Here is a 19,382-nt window from a genome sequence, read left to right as displayed (position 1 = left end):
CAGAGAGAAATAAGAGAAAGGGGATACATGGCAGTGACTGCAAGCCAGATAACTATAGATTAAGGTGTTGGAGGCGGTTGGGGGCCCAGGGGCGCCTCTTAAGGTGGCCACACACACCATACAATTTTTTTAAAATATCTGTTCAATTTAAGAATTGTAATCAATTTTTCTGACTGATTGTAACATTTCAAAAATATGACCAATGTACCACACACCTATGTTAAATTTGTCCCCAATTATGATAAAAATGGTTGGAAACTGAGAAAATTGCTTGGGTGGGTATATTAATAAATTGACAACACACACCATACAATCTTTAGAGAAATTGAAGAAAAATATCTGGCATTCCAGATAGATGAAAAAAAAAAACGGGAAATCCTATCGGATTTTTCAGTCGAATGAAAAAAAAATAAAAAAAAAAAAGCTGCCGATTTTTTCGGTAGATCCGTTTTTATCGAATTGCCGTCAAATCGGATCATTTTATTGTATCGTGTGTGGCCACCTTTAGTCTGATGGCAAACAGTGTGTGACGGCTGGGGTGGGAGGGATGGAGGGGCGCACTTTGGTGTCTCAGCCTTTAGTGCTGGAGGACCTTGTCCCGGCTCTGCGTGTGGCAGCATGCACTTTATGCCTAAACATTTTTACACTAAGAGGGGTTCCTATATATAAATCGAGAGGTATGTGAGCAGAGAACTCAGTGAGGAAAGTCAGTGACCATGTGTCTCCAGGCATACTGCCAGCAGCATGGCAAGGCTGATAACGCCTATCAATGTACACAGTCAGTGGAAGTGGCCACACCCCATAACACATGTCTAGCCTAATGAAGATTTAATCTAGTGGTCCAATTATCCTATGAGGAAAGAAGGCAAAAATCTGGAAACTCCTAGAGACCAGTATTCCAAAATAGCTGGCACAGGCACTTAGCTTATTTTAGAAATGAGTGACAGTCTAAGGGTTAAGGTCAAATATTATTACAACATTGAGGCTGCTTTCACATTAGGACGTACAGGCGCACGTTACAGCAGCCTGTAACGCAGCCCAGCTGACAGCAATGATAAATGAATGAGCTGTTCACAGTGCCCACGTTGCGTTGGAGTATAACGCAGCACGGTAGGTGAAAGTGCAGCGTGCTGTGCGTTATACTCGTATGTGGCTGCATTCGGATGTTTGCACATGCTCAGTACTGTTTGCTTTTTTTAAATTTGACGCATGCGCCGTTTTCGTTCGATAGTATGCGTCAAAAAGTACGCATCACGTATGCATGAAGAGACGCATAACGCGGCTCTATATAACTTCCAACTTCAAAGCTAACATGCGTTGCGTTAGGGGCACGTTAGGCGACCTTAACGTCGCATCTAACGCAACATCTTGGTGTGAAAGAGCCCTGAATCTAAGAGCGCTATGAAAACTAGGCCCCCTCAATCAATGTTTATATCTTTTGGGATGATTCATTAAACAGTAATATTACCATGCGCACACACAGCGTACAGCAATATTACTGTTACCGTAATTCCACGTGTAAGCACTGAGATAGTGTGGCCTGTAGAACTCCAGTAGCGCAACCGTTACTATGGTAACGCACACTACCATAGTAGCAGGCATACTACTGGAGAACCATGGGTCACGCTGCTAGCGTATCTCGTGGTACTTACTCACGGAAGTAATGGTGACATTGCTGTGCCTGCACGGCGATATTATCATTGTTTAATGAATCGACCCCTTTGACCGAAGTCTATAGAGAATGGACATTCACCTAAACAGGTGGCAAGCATGTGAGCAATGGCTGCATTAGCTTCGCACTGTAGAGGGGGGGGGGGGGGGGGAATGAGTTGAACTTACCCGGGGCTTCTAATGCTCCCCCGCAGATATCCTGTGCCTGTGCAGCCACTCACCGATGCTCTGGGCCCCGCCTCTGGTTCACTTCTGGAATTTCAGACTTGAAAACCACTGCGACTGCATTGCCGTGTCCTCGCTCCTGCTGATGTCACCAGGTGCGTACTGCGCAGGCACAGACCATACTGGGCCTACGTAGTACGCTCCTGGTGACATCAGCAGGAGCAAGGACACGGCAACGCAGGCACAGTGGTTTTCAGACTTTAAAGTCTGAAATTCCAGAAGTGAACTGGAGGCGGGGCCAGAGCATCGGTGAGTGGCTGCGCGGACACAGGATGTCTGCGGGGGACCATTAGAAGCCCCGGGTAACTTCAACTCATTTCCCCCCGACAGTATTCCTTTAAGGGCCTGTACACACTTGCGCTGCGCTTTTAAAATCGCATGCGTTTTTTAATTGCAAGTTCTTTAGAAAAATCATGAAGACCTGTACACACTGGTGCAATGCGATTTTGAGAAATTGCGATTTTTCGAGAGAGAGAGAGAGAGAGAGAGAGAGATCTATGCGAATTTTCATGCGATTCGCATGGATGACGTATGCGAATTTAACCATGGCAGTGCCTGCGTGCTTTTCCATTGCTTCCCTGCGAATTCACATGCGAATATCAAAACCGCATGCAAATTCCCTATTAAATACATTGTATGCGAATCACATAGCGGTATGCAAATTCTGATGGCTCTGCCGTGCAGATTTTTTCTGCACAGAAAAACGCTCAGAAATCATGACAAGTGGAAACAGTCCCATCCACTCGTATTGTCTATGCGAATATGCATGCAGTAAACGCATGCAGATTCGCACAAGTGGAAACGGGCCCTCAAGGTTACAAAAGGTGGGTGGAGACAAAAACAAATTTCACAGGGGAAATATAAACTGCAGCCATTATTGCACGGTTAATGGCAGAGTTCTCAAACTTTGCCCAGTTGGTCACTGGGATTGATAATGAGGAAAATGGGTAGAGCCTACAACAGCCAATCAAAATTCCCCTGTTGATTTTCAAGGGGAATATTTAAATTGCTGCCATCCTTACACTGTTACTAGCAGATGCCTCAAACCTGGTACATTTGGTCACTGGGGGTTCAAATTCAGAAAGGGGGCGGAGCCACAAACAGACAATCAGATTTGTTTAATTTCAATGGGAAGATACAAATTATTGATACCAAGTACCCCAAAGCTCATAAACGTGGTAATTGAGTGCCTGTATGTCAAGGTTAGAAAAAGTGGGCGGCGCCAACAACAATTTTTTTACATGGGAAAATATAAACTGCAACCAGTCTTACACTGTTAATGGCAGGGTTCTCAAACTTGACATAGTTGGCCACTGGGTGACAGATTAATATTCAGAAACGTGGGTGGAGCCTACAGCAGCCAGTGAAAATTCACTGATTAATTTTCAAAGGGAATATTTACATTGCTACTACTATTACACTGCTAATGGCAGAGGCCTCAAACCTGATACAGTCAGTCATTGGGTGACTGAGGTCCAAATTTACTAAAGGGGGTGGAGCCACAAACACTGAACAGGCTCTGGGGTATCTTTATAAGCAATGCTAACTGTTATTGGTAATTAGAAGGGGATTGGTCTGCTTTTGCTCCACTCTTTATAAATAATAAGAAAACAGGAAACATGCAAAGCAGTACACTACAGTACACTACATACAGCAGCTGCGACTTGCAGGAGAGATGCTTTTACCACCCTGTGAACACCAGATGTGTTGCTGCAGGATGCTAAGCACACCTGTCGCAAGCGATCTAGAACAGCAGTGCTGACATACTCCAGAGAATACCACTGTGGGCTGCAGTATAGATCCTCTGGTTACCACGCTTTCATTCTGAGTCACTCGGTGCATAAATAGAGATAAAGGAGTGTCAGGAGTATCAAAACTGATTCGTATATTCTCTGAAGGGGAGAGATTTAAAAAGCATTATTGCCAAATCTGTAGAATTACTATAGAAAGCAGCATAGTGTTTTCCTTTGCCACTTTCAGACAGATTTACATAATAATACCAGGGCTGTGGAGTCGGTCCAAAAATCCACCGACTCCGACTCCTCAGTTTAGGATTCCTCCGACTCCACGACTCCGACTCCTCTAATTTGCATATTACAATTTTGTTGATTAAAAGTATGTAACATGAAATTCGTCTCTTAACTGCCAACGCTTAGGAATTTTACAAGACAACTGAAGTGAGAAGGATATGTAGACTACTATATTTATTCCCTTTAGACTAAAACTAGTCCTTGGTAAGAGTACTTGTAAAAGGTACAAACCGGAACAAAGAACATCTATCAGGCCCTAGGCAATGGAAGTGTGGGTACATGTAAGAGTGATGTGCAGGTACTCTGCAGGGGAATGAGGAGATTGTAAACAGACAACACCTCTGTGTTCAATGTGCACTGCATTCTCAGTGGATTCCCTGCAGCTCTGTGGGGAGTGCATATGTAGAGTATAGTACTACTGTGTAACAAAGTAAACCTGAGACAGATGAAATTAAAGTTTTATACATACCTGGGGCTTCCTCCAGCTGCCTTCAGGATAATCAGTCCCTCGTTGTCCTCCACCACCTGGATCTTCTGCTATGAGTCCAGGTACTTGAGCCAGTCAGGCGTAGTGCGCATGCACACACTCCACCGGCAGGAGCATACTACACCTGTGCAGCACTATTGCGCAGGTGCAGAATGTTCCTGGCTGTGGGAGCGGCATGCGGCCGGACAGCGCTGACTGGCTGAATTACCAGGACTCATAGCAGAAGATCCGGGTGGTGGAGGACAGCGAGGCACTGATTAGCCTGAAGGGGGCTGGAGGAAGCCCCAGGTATGTATAAAACTTTTCTTTTCATCCGTCTCAGTTACCCTTTAATTTGTAGTCACCAAACCAAATTTTAATAACACATCAAATTATTTGATTTCATCAGCAAAGGGAGTGCATACATTTGCATAAATCAGCATCAATGCAGAATTATTTCCATCTCGTTGACCATCTCTATTAGTGACACAGCTACACATCAGGCTTTATTCTTACAGCATAGATGTTATTTAGTATATATAAGAGATTCCTGTGTACACATCATATATACAGTCACAATCAGATATGTATATCTGACCTTAAAAATACGGGGACTGCTTTATTGAAGCAGCACAAGTAACTAATTTTGATTGGTTTGTTTTATTTTTGTGGACTAAGCATAGCTATTACTGTATATATACATTATTTTTAATGACTATTATCTGAGAAATAGAACATTTTATCATATTTTCTATTTTAATTACAGTTACAAATTCATTAGGAGTCGGAGTCGGTGCATTTTTTCCCGACTCCGACTCCAGGCACCCAAAATTGCCCGACTCCGACTCCACAGCCCTGAATAATACTCTAATAGTAAACAATAATTGTTATCAAAATTATATTATAATAAAATATCAAACCTGGGGTGCCCTGTCATCCCTCCCTCCCAGACTGGTCAGGTGACACAAGAAAGAAGAGACGGCACACCACAGGCTGCAATAAACTTTGCTGTATTGGAACAAGTGTACACTACATGTTACGGATATTACATCCTTCCTCAGGTGTCCTCAGATACACCTGAGGAAGGATGTAATATCCGTAACATGTAGTGTACACTTGTTCCAATACAGCAAAGTTTATTGCAGCCTGTGGTGTGCCGTCTCTTCTTTCTTGTGTTGAGCTACTCTATAGCCGTGGGAGCAATCCGGCTGAGACAAGGCACCGGCTCGATCAAGGTCCAGAGGATCCTTACAGTGTTCTCCAGACATCCATTGGATTCAGTCTGGTCAGGTGACACACTGGATGCCGGAAAGCCGCTAGACATCGCTGGAGGCCCCGTGAGTATTTTAGAGCCTGAAAACCCCCCAAAGCACAGTCCCAATTTTGCCCTCAGGCCAGTTTCACACAGTCCCCTTTTTTTATTCCTCAGGGCCGGTTTCACACAGTCCCCAATTTCCCCTGGCCACACCGCCAAATACAGCCCTTCAGGGATTACCGCATTAATACGCGGTAATCCCCGTCTGGCAGCAGGCCAAGCAGGAAGTGATGCTCACTGCCTGTAGCTGAAGTGATCAAGAGCGTGGAAGCATATTGCTACAATACGCTTCCGCACAAGCGCGACAAGTAAAACTGCGGCAGTCATGTTACACGACATCTGGTCCGCCACACGGTAATTTGCACTTGCGACAGGGATGTGGCGAAAACACCACTTCCGTCGCACTGCGGCGGTATGAAAGGCTCCATAGACTTTCATTGTCCTGATGGTAGCCTGAGGTAAAATAGCGCACTGCACCAGCGTGAAAGGGCCTTCAGGCATGCCGGTTAGTTGAGATTTCCAGTTGCTTGAGTTCTGGATAACTGGGAGTTTGCTGCAATACAAGACTCCAGCACAGTTGTACATACTTATGCTGCTACACGTACATTATCTTTTTCTTTTATTTACAATTCAGGTTTGTTTAAACTGATGGCTAACATGGTATTATGCTCTACTTCTATCACATGCTTTATAAATCAGTGTCACATTAGTTATACTCAAACTGTACATCCTGTTCTGTATTAACTCCGGTCACTTTTTTATTTCCTAACAGTTGTCAGCATTTTAGAGCAGAAGACAGTACATCAATCATTTTTTTGACTTTGTCAGTTTGTTATAGCGGTTTTATTAATGAAGAAAACAAACAATTTGCACAGGGCGATGCTGTGTGCCAAGCCAAGTTTCCCACACCTCACAGTATAAGGTGGTGGATGCTGCATGAGGTTTCACATTGCTACAATAGCGTCCCATATTTCATCATCAACATGCAGCAGATGTAAAAGGCAAAGAATTTTCACACCATAAATGCCACGCAGACTAAAAAAGCAAAAACCAAAGAATAATGCATGCTTAGACATGTTCATGTCAATGGATACAGTCTACTATTCTAATTTCTGGTACACACCATGCAATTTCCTGTCAGATAGAGGGGTCAAATCGATTATTTACGATAGGTCCGATTAGATCTCCGATCATATTATGATCGATTTTGAGTAGAAGTGATCAGAAAATCTATAAAAAAAAATAAAATTAAAAAAAATTAAAAACCCTATCAGAAATAATTGATTCCACCCATCTATCTGACTGGAAATTGCATGGTGTGTATCAGGCATAACTTAATTCTGATTGGTTGCTTTGGGCTATTGCACTTTAAAGCATTTTACACTTATCCACACTAAGGCCTCGTTCACATTAGGAAACGCGTACGGCCATGCATTCGGAAGCACACACGATCGCATGCCATCTGTGTTGCCCTGCTGATCCCATTCATTACAGTGAATGGGATCAGCGATGCGCTTTGCCAAAAATGCGTGCAGTAGTGCGATAGCGGATCACACTGCTGCGCAGCGCACATGGGTCGATTCACTAAACCGTGTTAACTGATATCAAGGTTGTGCTATCGTTTTGCGTGCGTTATAATGCGCGTTATGTTTTTCACGAGCACTGAAAAATATGCGTTTGCGCGCATAAAAAGTTGCACGCAAACCGCTAGCGCGACCGTGATATCAGTTATCATGGTTTAGTGAATCAAGCCCATAGCCTGAACGTCAGAAGCGCTGTCTAACCATTTCTGAAGTTTTTGCTGATTGCACACCATACGCGCTGCCGAACCTGCGTATAGTGTGAACAAGGCCTTATAGTTCTCTTGCCATCTCCCCTTCAAAACAAGACCCCCCCCCCTTTTTTTTTTTTTTTTTTTTTTTATTATGTGGACCTCCAAACTTCCAGCAATGACATCACAGAGGGAAATCTGTCAGGGTCCTCATGGTAATGGCTCGTTTCCATATAGCGAGATTTCAGGCTCGCTTATGGAAACGCAATCGCAGGGACAGCAGACAGTGCATAGACTGCACTGTCTGCAGTTTACAGTCATGTGCGGCGATTCAACGCTGAATCGCCGCACATGATTTGCTGGTTGAACTCGATGGACATATGTCTTTTTTCAACCCAAATAACTATGTAGCTATGCATTTTGGGGAGCTTCGGCCCGAGATTCCATTCACTATAATGAATGGGACTTGCAAGCCCCGCCCCCTGCCGGGAGTGACATGCAGAGCTCTGCGGTTTAATGGAAACGAACCCCAAGATGGAGGGGACAAGAGGATTTTCACACCAAAAATAGTGAAACTCAATCGCAAAACGCAAACTTGAAAAATTGCATGCAGTGTGCAGAAAACTGACTACACTGCTGTACAGATTTTTGTTGAATGCAATGGAAACAGGCCCATTGAAATACATTGCTATGTGTATTTGTGTACAGGAGTGAGCGGTATTGGTGAAGTGAGTGGCACTAGTCTACTTCAGGGGACCCAGCTGGAATACTCAATGGGAACAGTCCTCCAATCACAGTGTCCTGGGAATACACAAGAAGATTTTTCAGCAGATTCACTGTCCGATTGATTTTCTATGCACTTCTATGAGAAATGGATAAGAGAAACGATTGAAAATCAGATCTGACCTGTTGAAAATTATCAATCGAACCATCTATCTGCCAAAAAATCTCATGGTGTATTCCCAGCATAAGGCGCCATTCCCACTTGCTTTTGCATCACGTGCAGCCAGCCGGAGCGGCCAGAATAATGTCCACCCAGCTGGTCTGCAGTGATGCGGCTGAAACCTGAGGCAAATGCGCACCTCTATAGGCTACATGGGGGAACACATCCGCCTGGCCTGGGATTATCGAGGACTGCACAGAAGTGCGGCCTGCTTACTGCCACAGGTCCCGTGTATCCGTGGCAGCGTGACAAGGAGCTGTTCACTCTCTGCTTAGCAATGAGCAGAGAATGGACAAAAAAAAGACAGTGTTCCGAGGCTCTAGTGGGAACAGAGCCTTACAGCACAAAGCCTTTTGATTGAGCAAATAGTGTGGGCGTAGTTTACTAAAACGTAGGAAACCTAGCAGTTCGAGAGGGTGCTGTCCACCCAATCACCTTACTGGAATTTCCCAATAAGATTTCCTGCTGGGTCTCCTAAAGAGCATTGGTGCATGAAGTGGGAGATATCTGTGCAAAGTGAAATTTAAGGGTAAGAGGTATCAGGTGTGTGTGTGTGGGGGAGGTATTGGTTCAGGCGGCAGTATAGGGGTGAGAGGTATCAGTGAATAGGGCAGTACAGGGGTGGATGGTACCGATGCAGGGGGCAGGCACAGGGGTGGATGGTACCGATGCAGGGGGCAGGCACAGGGGTGGATGGTACCGGTGCAGGGGGCAGGCACAGGGGTGGATGGTACCGGTGCAGGGGGCAGGCACAGGGGTGGATGGTACCGGTGCATGGGGCAGTGCAGGGGGCAGCACAGGGGTGGATGGTACCGATGCAGGGGGCAGCACAGGGGTGGATGGTACCGATGCAGGGGGCAGGCACAGGGGTGGATGGTACCGGTGCAGGGGGCAGCACAGGGGTGGATGGTACCGGTGCAGGGGGCAGGCACAGGGGTGGATGGTACCGGTGCAGGGGGCAGGCACAGGGGTGGATGGTACCGGTGCAGGGGGCAGGCACAGGGGTGGATGGTACCGGTGCAGGGGGCAGGCACAGGGGTGGATGGTACCGGTGCAGGGGGCAGGCACAGGGGTGGATGGTACCGGTGCAGGGGGCAGGCACAGGGGTGGATGGTACCGGTGCAGGGGGCAGGCACAGGGGTGGATGGTACCGGTGCAGGGGGCAGGCACAGGGGTGGATGGTACCGGTGCAGGGGGCAGGCACAGGGGTGGATGGTACCGGTGCAGGGGGCAGGCACAGGGGTGGATGGTACCGGTGCAGGGGGCAGGCACAGGGGTGGATGGTACCGGTGCAGGGGGCAGGCACAGGGGTGGATGGTACCGGTGCAGGGGGCAGGCACAGGGGTGGATGGTACCGGTGCAGGGGGCAGCACAGGGGTGGATGGTACCGGTGCAGGGGGCAGCACAGGGGTGGATGGTACCGGTGCAGGGGGCAGGCACAGGGGTGGATGGTACCGGTGCAGGGGGCAGGCACAGGGGTGGATGGTACCGGTGCAGGGGGCAGCACAGGGGTGGATGGTACCGGTGCAGGGGGCAGCACAGGGGTGGATGGTACCGGTGCAGGGGGCAGCACAGGGGTGGATGGTACCGGTGCAGGGGGCAGCACAGGGGTGGATGGTACCGGTGCAGGGGGCAGGCACAGGGGTGGATGGTACCGGTGCAGGGGGCAGGCACAGGGGTGGATGGTACCGGTGCAGGGGGCAGGCACAGGGGTGGATGGTACCGGTGCAGGGGGCAGGCACAGGGGTGGATGGTACCGGTGCAGGGGGCAGGCACAGGGGTGGATGGTACCGGTGCAGGGGGCAGCACAGGGGTGGATGGTACCGGTGCAGGGGGCAGGCACAGGGGTGGATGGTACCGATGCAGGGGGCAGGCACAGGGGTGGATGGTACCGGTGCAGGGGGCAGGCACAGGGGTGGATGGTACCGGTGCAGGGGGCAGCACAGGGGTGGATGGTACCGGTGCAGGGGGCAGCACAGGGGTGGATGGTACCGGTGCAGGGGGCAGCACAGGGGTGGATGGTACCGGTGCAGGGGGCAGCACAGGGGTGGATGGTACCGGTGCAGGGGGCAGCACAGGGGTGGATGGTACCGGTGCAGGGGGCAGCACAGGGGTGGATGGTACCGGTGCAGGGGGCAGCACAGGGGTGGATGGTACCGGTGCAGGGGGCAGCACAGGGGTGGATGGTACCGGTGCAGGGGGCAGCACAGGGGTGGATGGTACCGGTGCAGGGGGCAGCACAGGGGTGGATGGTACCGGTGCAGGGGGCAGCACAGGGGTGAATGGTACCGGTGCAGGGGGCAGTGCAGGGGGCAGCACAGGGGTGGATGGTACCGATGCAGGGGGCAGCACAGGGGTGGATGGTACCGGTGCAGGGGGCAGCACAGGGGTGGATGGTACCGGTGCAGGGGGCAGCACAGGGGTGGATGGTACCGGTGCAGGGGGCAGCACAGGGGTGGATGGTACTGGTGCAGGGGGCAGCACAAAGGTGGATGGTATCGGTGCAGGGGGCAGCACAGGGGTGGAAGGTATCAGTGCAAGGGGCAGCACAGGGTTGGATGGTACTAATGCAGGGAGCAGCACAGGGGTGGATGGTACCAATGCAGGGAGCAGTACAGGGGTGGATGGTACCGGTGCAGGGGGCAGTACAGGGGTGGAAGGCATCAGTGCAGGGGGGCAGTATACGGGTGGGAGGTATCCTGCAGTGGGCAGTATAGGGTTGGGAAGTATCAGTGCAGGGAGGCAGTTATAGGGGTGGGAGGGACATCTCAGTGCAGAGAGTAGTACAGGGGTGGGAGGTATTAGTGCAGGGGGGAGGGGGCAGTATCCAATCCAATCCAGTATAGGTGTGGAAGGAAGGTATTAGTGCAGGGGGCAGTACAGGGGTGGAAGGTATCGGGGGGGGGGCAGTATAGTGGTGGAAGGTATCTGTGCAGGGAGGCAGTTATAGGGGTGGGAGGGAAGTATCCTGCAGTGGGCAGTTTAGGAGTGGGAGGAATCAGTATAGGGGTGGAAGGAAGGTATTGCTGAAGGGGACAGTACAGGGGTGGGAGTTATCAGTGAGGGGGGAGGGGGGGCAGTATTGGGGTGGAAGGTATCAGTGCATGGAGGCAGTTATAGGGGTGGGAGGGAAGTATCCTGCAGTGGGCAGTATAGGGGAGAGAGGTATGAGTACATTTGAAATCGGCGCTGGTAGACTTGGGCGCAGGATACAGCGGTATATGGCTGATCCTGCTTCTGCACAAGTCCGGGCCGTTTTAATTACTATTCCCCCTCCAGGCCGACATGAATAGTGGGGGAATGAAATAATTTGGCTTCCAGCGATTGCTGGAGGCCGAATTATTGTGTTTTTTTAAGCACAGTGTTCTCCCCAGGCTCTTTTAGCCGGGTGCTCCACCCGGCTAGTTTTGGTGAGCACCCGGCTGTCATCGGCTCACCTCCTCCTATGCTGTAAGCAGATTTGTGCACAGAAGCACCGGTCCTGTATTTTCTCATCGCCCCCCACCCGGCTAATTTTTCATGCCACCCGGCTGGAAAAAAATTCTGGGGAGAACACTGAAGCAACCTCGGCTGAGCGCTGCAATAGGAGTGATTCCTATTGTAGTCTATGGAGGCGCCGGCTGCGCCCAAATCTAGCAGCGCTAAAAAGCACTGCTCCAGAGAGGTATCAGTATAGGGGTGGAAGGAAAGTATTGCTGCAGAGGGTAGTACAGGAGTGGGAGGTATCAGTGCAGGGGGGGGGGGGGGGGGCAGGATAGGGGTGGAAGGAAGGTATTGTGCAAGAGGGCAGTATAGGGGTGGGAGGTATCAATGCAGAAAGCAGTATAGGGGTGTGAGGTATCAGTGCAGGGGGTGTTCCAACATTTCAGCATACATTGACAAAATAGAATACATTTAAAGTGATATTCACCTTTTTAAAGGAATCAGTGTCCCTCAGTGCAGGGGGCAGTATAGGGGTGGGTGAGAGGAGGGTTTCAGTGCAGGGGGCAGTATAGGGGTGGGATGTATCAGTGCAGGGGGGCAGTATAGGAGTGGGATGTATCAGTGCAGGGGGGCAGTATAGGAGTGGGATGTATCAGTGCAGGGGGGCAGTATAGGAGTGGGATGTATCAGTGCAGGGGGCAGTATAGGGGTGGGATGTATCAGTGCAGGGGGCAGTATAGGGGTGGGATGTATCAGTGCAGGGGGCAGTATAGGGGTGGGATGTATCAGTGCAGGGGTCAGTATAGGGGTGGGATGTATCAGTGCAGGGGGCAGTATAGGGGTGGGATGTATCAGTGCAGGGGGCAGTATAGGGGTGGTGAGGTATTGGTGCAGGGGGCCAGTATAGGGGTGGTGAGGTATCGGTGCAGGGGGTGTTAGGGGTGTAAGGTATCAGTGCAGAGGGGGACAGTATAGGGGTGTAAGGTATCAGTGCAGAGGGGGACAGTATAGGGGTGTAAGGTATCAGTGCAGAGGGGGACAGTATAGGGGTGTAAGGTATCAGTGCAGAGGGGGACAGTATAGGGGTGTAAGGTATCAGTGCAGAGGGGGACAGTATAGGGGTGTAAGGTATCAGTGCAGAGGGGGACAGTATAGGGGTGTAAGGTATCAGTGCAGAGGGCAGTACAGGGGTGGGAGGTATGGTGCAGGCGGGCAGCATAGGGGTGGTGAGGTATCAGTGCAGGCGGGCAGCATAGGGGTGGTGAGGTATCAGTGCAGGGGGCCGTATAGGGGTGTAAGGTATCAGTGCAGAGGGGGACAGTATAGGGGTGGGAGGTATTGGTGCAGAGGGTAGTATAGGGGTTGTAGGTAGGTATCAGTGCAGGAGGCAATACAGGGGTGGGAAGTACTAGTGCAGGGGGCAATACAGGGGTAGAGGTTATCACTATAGGAACCACAGTGAAAGAAAGGTGTAGAAATAGGAATGGCTGTACCAGAGCCACAAACAAGTGCCAGGCAGTAGAACGCACTCACTGACCTGTCCCTGCCATTGTTAGCCCGGCCAGCAGGGGGAGCAATAGGAGGGTGCAGCGCACGGGCTCCCCCGCCATGGAGTTCGCTGCCGCTATCTTCCGCCGTCTCCTCGCAGTCGCAACAGCATCTCTCCAGCCCGAGGCGTCACTGCCAGTTCCAGACAAAACCCCAGCATGGGCCGCCTGCCCTGGCCACGCCATACCCCCGCCCCCTCCTCTGGCCCTCCCACTCCGCCATGTTCCTGTAGCTCTTTCGCACTCGTAGCATACTTGGGCTGCGAATTAATGGCCCTCTCGATAGAGGCAGTCACACAGCCCGGTAGAGCCTAGGTGTAGAGATACGGGCTGCGGCTGCTGGGTGAGAGGCGCTGCGCAATTATAGCCGCAATTAACATTGCGCTCTATCGCGGCGCCCAAATTTCCTGACTCGGCGCTGGCATGGAGCGCAGTATATACGGACATGTGTGAAGGGGCGGCGCCCTCTAGCGGTCATTCCCCGCTGTACTGTATGACAATTCCAGGGTCAAGTCCTGGAATGGCTATAACGATTGTTCGCACTGAGGGACCTTAAAGGGGCACTATGGCGAAAAATTGTAAAATATGTGAAAACAAATTATGTTTTTTGCCAGAGTAAAATGAGCCATAAATTACTTTTCTCCTATGTTGCTGTCATTTACAGTAGGTAGTAGAAATCTGACAGAAGCGACAGGTTTTGGACTAATGGTCAAATATGTCAGCGCACCGTTTTCAAATACTTAATGCTCCTTTATTGAGCCATGTATTTCCACAGAAATGTAGAGCCGACAATTGTTTCGGGGGCCACGCAGGATCCCCCTTCTTCCAGGCCAGCATCATTGTTTAAATCCTTTTTAGTGAATATCTTTATAAAGAATAAAAGCCTTGCTGAAAATCCACTATGAGGAGATGGACTAGTCCAAAACCTGTCACTTCTGTCAGATTTCTGCTACCTACTATAAGTGACAGCAACATAGGAAATAAGTAAATTATGGTTAATTTAACTTTTTTACACAGTGCCCCTTTAAAGGTGGCCACTAACGGTCCAATTTCTAGCGAAAAATCGTTGGAGCGATCAGAAATTCTGATCAGATTGGTTGATAGGCACAATTATGAACGATTATAAAAATTGGTCAAACCAAAATTTGGATTTTCTAGTTGGTTGTGATAGATAGGAAGCAAAGATTGGTTCGTTGATGGTGTAGTGAATGATTTTTCTTCCGATCAGAATTATCTGATCGCTCCAACGATTTTTCGCTAGAAATTGGATCGTTAGTGGCCAACTTAAGAGAGAGCCGATCAGACCTAAAGCCTCATCTACACGGGTAGATGAGGCTTCGATCCGGCGGCTCGATTAGCCGCCGGATCGCCTCTTCCGCGTCCCCGCTCGCTGCGCGTGCGCCGGATTCGATTCCCCGCCGGCGCCGCTTATCTTCCGCTTGATTCCCTGCCATTGTCCCCTCGCGGGGAGCGAGCAGGGAATCGGCGGTGGGGAGATCCGTCCTGTCAGATCTTATCAATCGAGCCGCATCAGCGGCTCGATTGATAAGGCACATCGGAGCCTCATCTACTCGTGTAGATGAGGCTTAAAACTGTCCAGCATCCACTCTGTAGCCAAACAGATCTGTCGCAAATGTTATGCCTGCCTAGTACACACCATACAATTTTCTGTTAAATTTTTTTGAGCCATTAAGTTGGCTCGATAGATAATTTCCGACATGTCTGATCACTGTTCGATCGTTTCGTCGCTCGATTCCGGATTGCAGTGAGTGGAAACAGATAAGAAAAACAAGCGGAAGATAAGAGAATTGACTGCGGAATCGAGCGGCGAAACAACCGAGCGGCAAAATCGAGCCGTGTATGCCCAGCATTAAATTTTCTGTTGGGCCTATTCATACTAGGGCGGTGATCGCAAGGGTTTTTAAAGCAATAGTGCAATTAAAAGTACAGTATATGGCAGTGATCTCACTGCCGCGATCAACGGCGATTATCGCTAAATAATATCGCAGTGTATGCAGTGACTTTTGAGCGATTGTGATACTAATGTTAAAGAAACATGAATCGCGATTGCTTAAAAATCGTGAAAAAGTTAAGTGAAAAATACCTCGATTAACAATAAAAAAAAAATCACCAACGCTAATTACTAGCGTTATTAGCGTTTTGTGATTGCAAATGTGATTGGGCCCTTGGGGCCAATTTCCACTAGTGCCGAGTTCAGAACAAATCTGCAGTGTTTCCCTGCTGTGGGGAGATGGGCAAGGAACCGCTGCCTATACCTAACATGGGTTTGCCCTCCAGATCGCAATGTGATGTCAATCTGGACGCCATGCTGCCGTTTTTATGTCATAACGTATCAATTTGTTCAACATACCAAATGGACGGATCTTTAAACGATCTTTCTGCTAAAGTCGATGGAACTTCCCCCTGCATCATTCTTTATTTAATGAGCATATCGTTGGTATTCTTCTTGCGGTCTGTTGCTGTTGTCCACATCCCATGGGTAGAGATCTTTGATAGAAAGACCGTGGAAACTTTGTTCATCTGAAGTTTCCAGCAATTCAGTGGGTACTTTGCTTCATTCTACCCATAGCAATGCCTGCCTATCCAGCCTGCATGATAATGTGACCAGTATTTCATACATGGCTCACTGCAGCCTGCTAACCACTTCCTGGCCAATACAAAGAATGCTTTCCCTGGCACCCGCTGAATTACATGCAAGTGTGTGAAAATAAAGTAACACATTGATGTTCCACTTTGAATGGAAACTGCGGAAGAGCGCTAGCAGCCACAACCGCCCTTACCTGCACATGTATCTGTCTATAGACCAGGGGTCCCCAAACGTTTTGGGTCGAGGGCCCGGGTCAACATACTTCAGACTGCTGGGGGGCCTGAGTATACATAAAATGAAGTAAAAGTCTTTGCGGGCAACACAGGTAAAAAAGCCTCAGGGGGCCATATTTGGCCCGCAGGCCTTAGTTTGAGGACCACTGCTCTAGACAGTATAAAGTAAAAAATAAAAATGTTTTTGTTGTACTTATTATCATTATTTTATTTAATTTTTTGAAAGGATGTACATTTTTTTTCTTATTTACTGTAGTAGATATTTTTTATCATAAGCAGTAAATTACTAATTATATAATTTTTTTCCATTAGAATATTGCAAACATTCTGGGTATGACTTAAAGGACAACTATAAAGAGAGGGATATGGAGGACACTATATTTATTTACTTTTAAGCACAACCATTTGCCTGCCTGTCCTGCTGATCCTCTGCCTTTAATACTTTTAGCCATAGACCCTAAACAAGCATGCAGCAGATAAGCGTTTCTGACATTATTGTCAGAGCTGACAAGATTAGCTGCATGTTTTTTTCTGGTGTGATTCAGACATTACTGCAGCCAAATATATCAGCAGGGCTGCCAGGCAACTGGTATTGTTTAAACAAAAATAAATATGGCAGCCTCCATGTTCTTCTCACTTCAGTTGTGCTTTATAGGGAATATACTTACCCGGGGCTTCCTCCAGCCCCTGGCAGCCACTATGTTTCTCGCCACAGCTCCACTCTCAGCACTCTGGCTTGCTGTCCCCACCGATGCAGAGGCCGACCTCGCCAGGTTGTCCCCTACTGTACCTGCGCGAGCGCCACTGTCAATCACGCAGAACACTACGGACCACGTGTGAGTGATTGACTGCGGCGCCCGCCGATAACTCCAAATCATAACAGCAGAAAAAGTTTTGAATGCAGGATTAGCATCTTTATCACTTAAAGAGAATCTGTATTGTTAAAATCACACAAAAGTAAACATACCAGTGCGTTAGGGGACATCTCCTATTACCCTCTGTCACAATTTCGCCGCTCCCCGGCGCATTAAAAGTGGTTAAAAACAGTTTTAAAAAGTTTGTTTATAAACAAACAAAATGGCCACCAAAACAGGAAGTATGTTGATGTACAGTATGTCCACACATAGAAAATACAACCATACACAAGCAGGCTGTATACAGCCTTCCTTTTGAATCTCAAGAGATCATTTGTGTGTTTCTTTCCCCCTGCAGTTCTCATGCACTGAAGTTTCAGGCTGCTCTTTTCTTCCTGCCCTTGTCTGTAATTCCTCAGTATGTGAAAGCCCAGCCAGCTCAGAGGAGGATTTATCCAGCTTGTAAAATATAAGAGAGAAGAGAGAAGCTGCCCTAATCTAAATAACACACAGGCAGTGTGCATAGAGGGGCCTGGAAGGGGGAGTTCATAGCAGAACCACAACACTGAAGAACTTGGCAGCCTTCCAGACACAGGCCGACAAGTCTGACAGGGGAAAGATACATTGATTTATTACAGAGATGGTGATAGTAGAACGTGCTGCAGTAAGCCAGAACACATTAGAATAGCTTTTGGAACTTGTAGGATGATAAAAAACAGGATGCAATTTTTGTTACGGAGTCTCTTTAATACACTCAGACCAGTTGCTGTTGAAATTTGATTTTTATGGTGACAATCCCGCTTTAAAGTAACCCCGAACAGAAAAAAATAGCCCCATTTGGGTACTTACCTCGGAGAAGGAAACCTTTGGATCTTCCAGAGGCTTCTCTGGTTGCCGTCCTCATCGCCTTTCCAGCGTAGGGACCCCCACAAGCCCTGACAAGTGTAGGCTATGCAGGCAGATGGCTCGCGCTGCTCACTGGCATGGAGAGGAACAGGCTCGGCTTTTTCTGCCAAGCCTGGGTGGCGGCTCCATGCTATTGCGCATGTGCAAGCCGTCTACGCTGGTCCGGTTAGGGGCGAGGGAAGCTTCTGTAGGATCCAAAGGCTTTCCTCTCCTGAGATAAGTATCTAAATGATTCACCAAAGAATCTCCCAGATTTGCTTTAAAGCAGGATTGTCAGCCATAAAATCAAATTCCATATACCCACTGCTCTGTGTTTATTATGTAGTGTACATCCTGACCCTGCATTGCAAACATTTCAATATAATCATAAATGTTGCTGCTGTAATGAATCTTCTCTCAGTCAGCCTGGCTCTATTCTTGTACATTGCCAGGGAGAGAGAAGCCTGTTATCACCCCTCTCACATTCCTGCTCCTCACTGACTGGATGAGGGCAGTTCAGTGTGACAGGAGGCTGAGAAGGGAAATACAACTCACCCCTCTGCAGGAGCTGCTGAATTGCTATCTATGCTGTGTTTACGTATTTACAAATACATATGACAGTGCAGTTTCTAGGACAAAAAAAATTAAGAAAGGAAATTACATCAGGACTGGCTTTAGTCAGAGGCAGTAGCGATGGAAAACGGAACGGTTTTCTATTTACTATATAAAATTCACTGAAATTAAAACGTGGACAGTACAATACAGATTTTATGTAGTTAGAACAAGTATTTATCTACTTATGTATATGTTTTCTGTTCCTGGGATAGTATGGCTGTCCCTGCTGCTTTAACCACTTGCGTATCAGCAGTCTTAAGGATCATAGACTGCTGGTATCAAAAAACAGCTCCTACCAACGTATTGCTGCACACGCCACTCTCGCTGCTCACTCATCACCACGGGCCCCTCGCTACAGCGGCACTGCTCTATACGCCGGTCAGGAGCAGATTTCATTGGCTCCTGACCTTGTGATCAATGTGAACCAACATTACAAAGCCAGGCCTCTGTGTTTCAATCAATCCTGAAACACCTTCCTTCCCAAATAAATAGATAGATAGATTAGATACTCTTCTACAGCTGCGCTCCTGGACATAAGATAGAGTGGGATCCTGCAACGGAGTGGTGTGCTGGAGGAGGATTTGGCAAGCCTGTGGACCGTCTATCTTCCAACTACCGAGTTAAGTATCTAACTTTGTTTTTTTTTTTATTTCAGGATTGCTTTAAAGCCAACTTTTTTTTTTTTAAAGAATTAAAGTCAAATTTAACATTTATAAAAAAAAACAACTTGTACCCCACATACAGTTCCAACTTGCAGCCCTCTCCATGCATGCACACCCTTGGGTACCCAGGAAAC

General features: G+C 48.3%; 1 protein-coding gene across 1 annotated transcript in view; it reads right to left on the bottom strand.

Moving 5' to 3' along the window:
• IFNAR1 (interferon alpha and beta receptor subunit 1) overlaps positions 1-13,547 on the bottom strand; it is a 39,495-nt gene extending 25,948 nt beyond the window's left edge. Inside the window, exon 1 of the mRNA XM_068270470.1 lies at positions 13,382-13,547. Coding sequence (XP_068126571.1) covers positions 13,382-13,454 — 73 coding nt within the window. The 5' untranslated portion in view covers positions 13,455-13,547. The remainder of the gene's footprint in view (positions 1-13,381) is intronic.
• Positions 13,548-19,382: the final 5,835 nt, after the last annotated feature.

The sequence above is a fragment of the Hyperolius riggenbachi genome, chromosome 2 (assembly GCF_040937935.1).
Source record: "Hyperolius riggenbachi isolate aHypRig1 chromosome 2, aHypRig1.pri, whole genome shotgun sequence".
NCBI classification, from domain to species: Eukaryota; Metazoa; Chordata; class Amphibia; order Anura; family Hyperoliidae; genus Hyperolius; species Hyperolius riggenbachi.
This window is presented reverse-complemented; position numbering and strand designations above follow the sequence as displayed.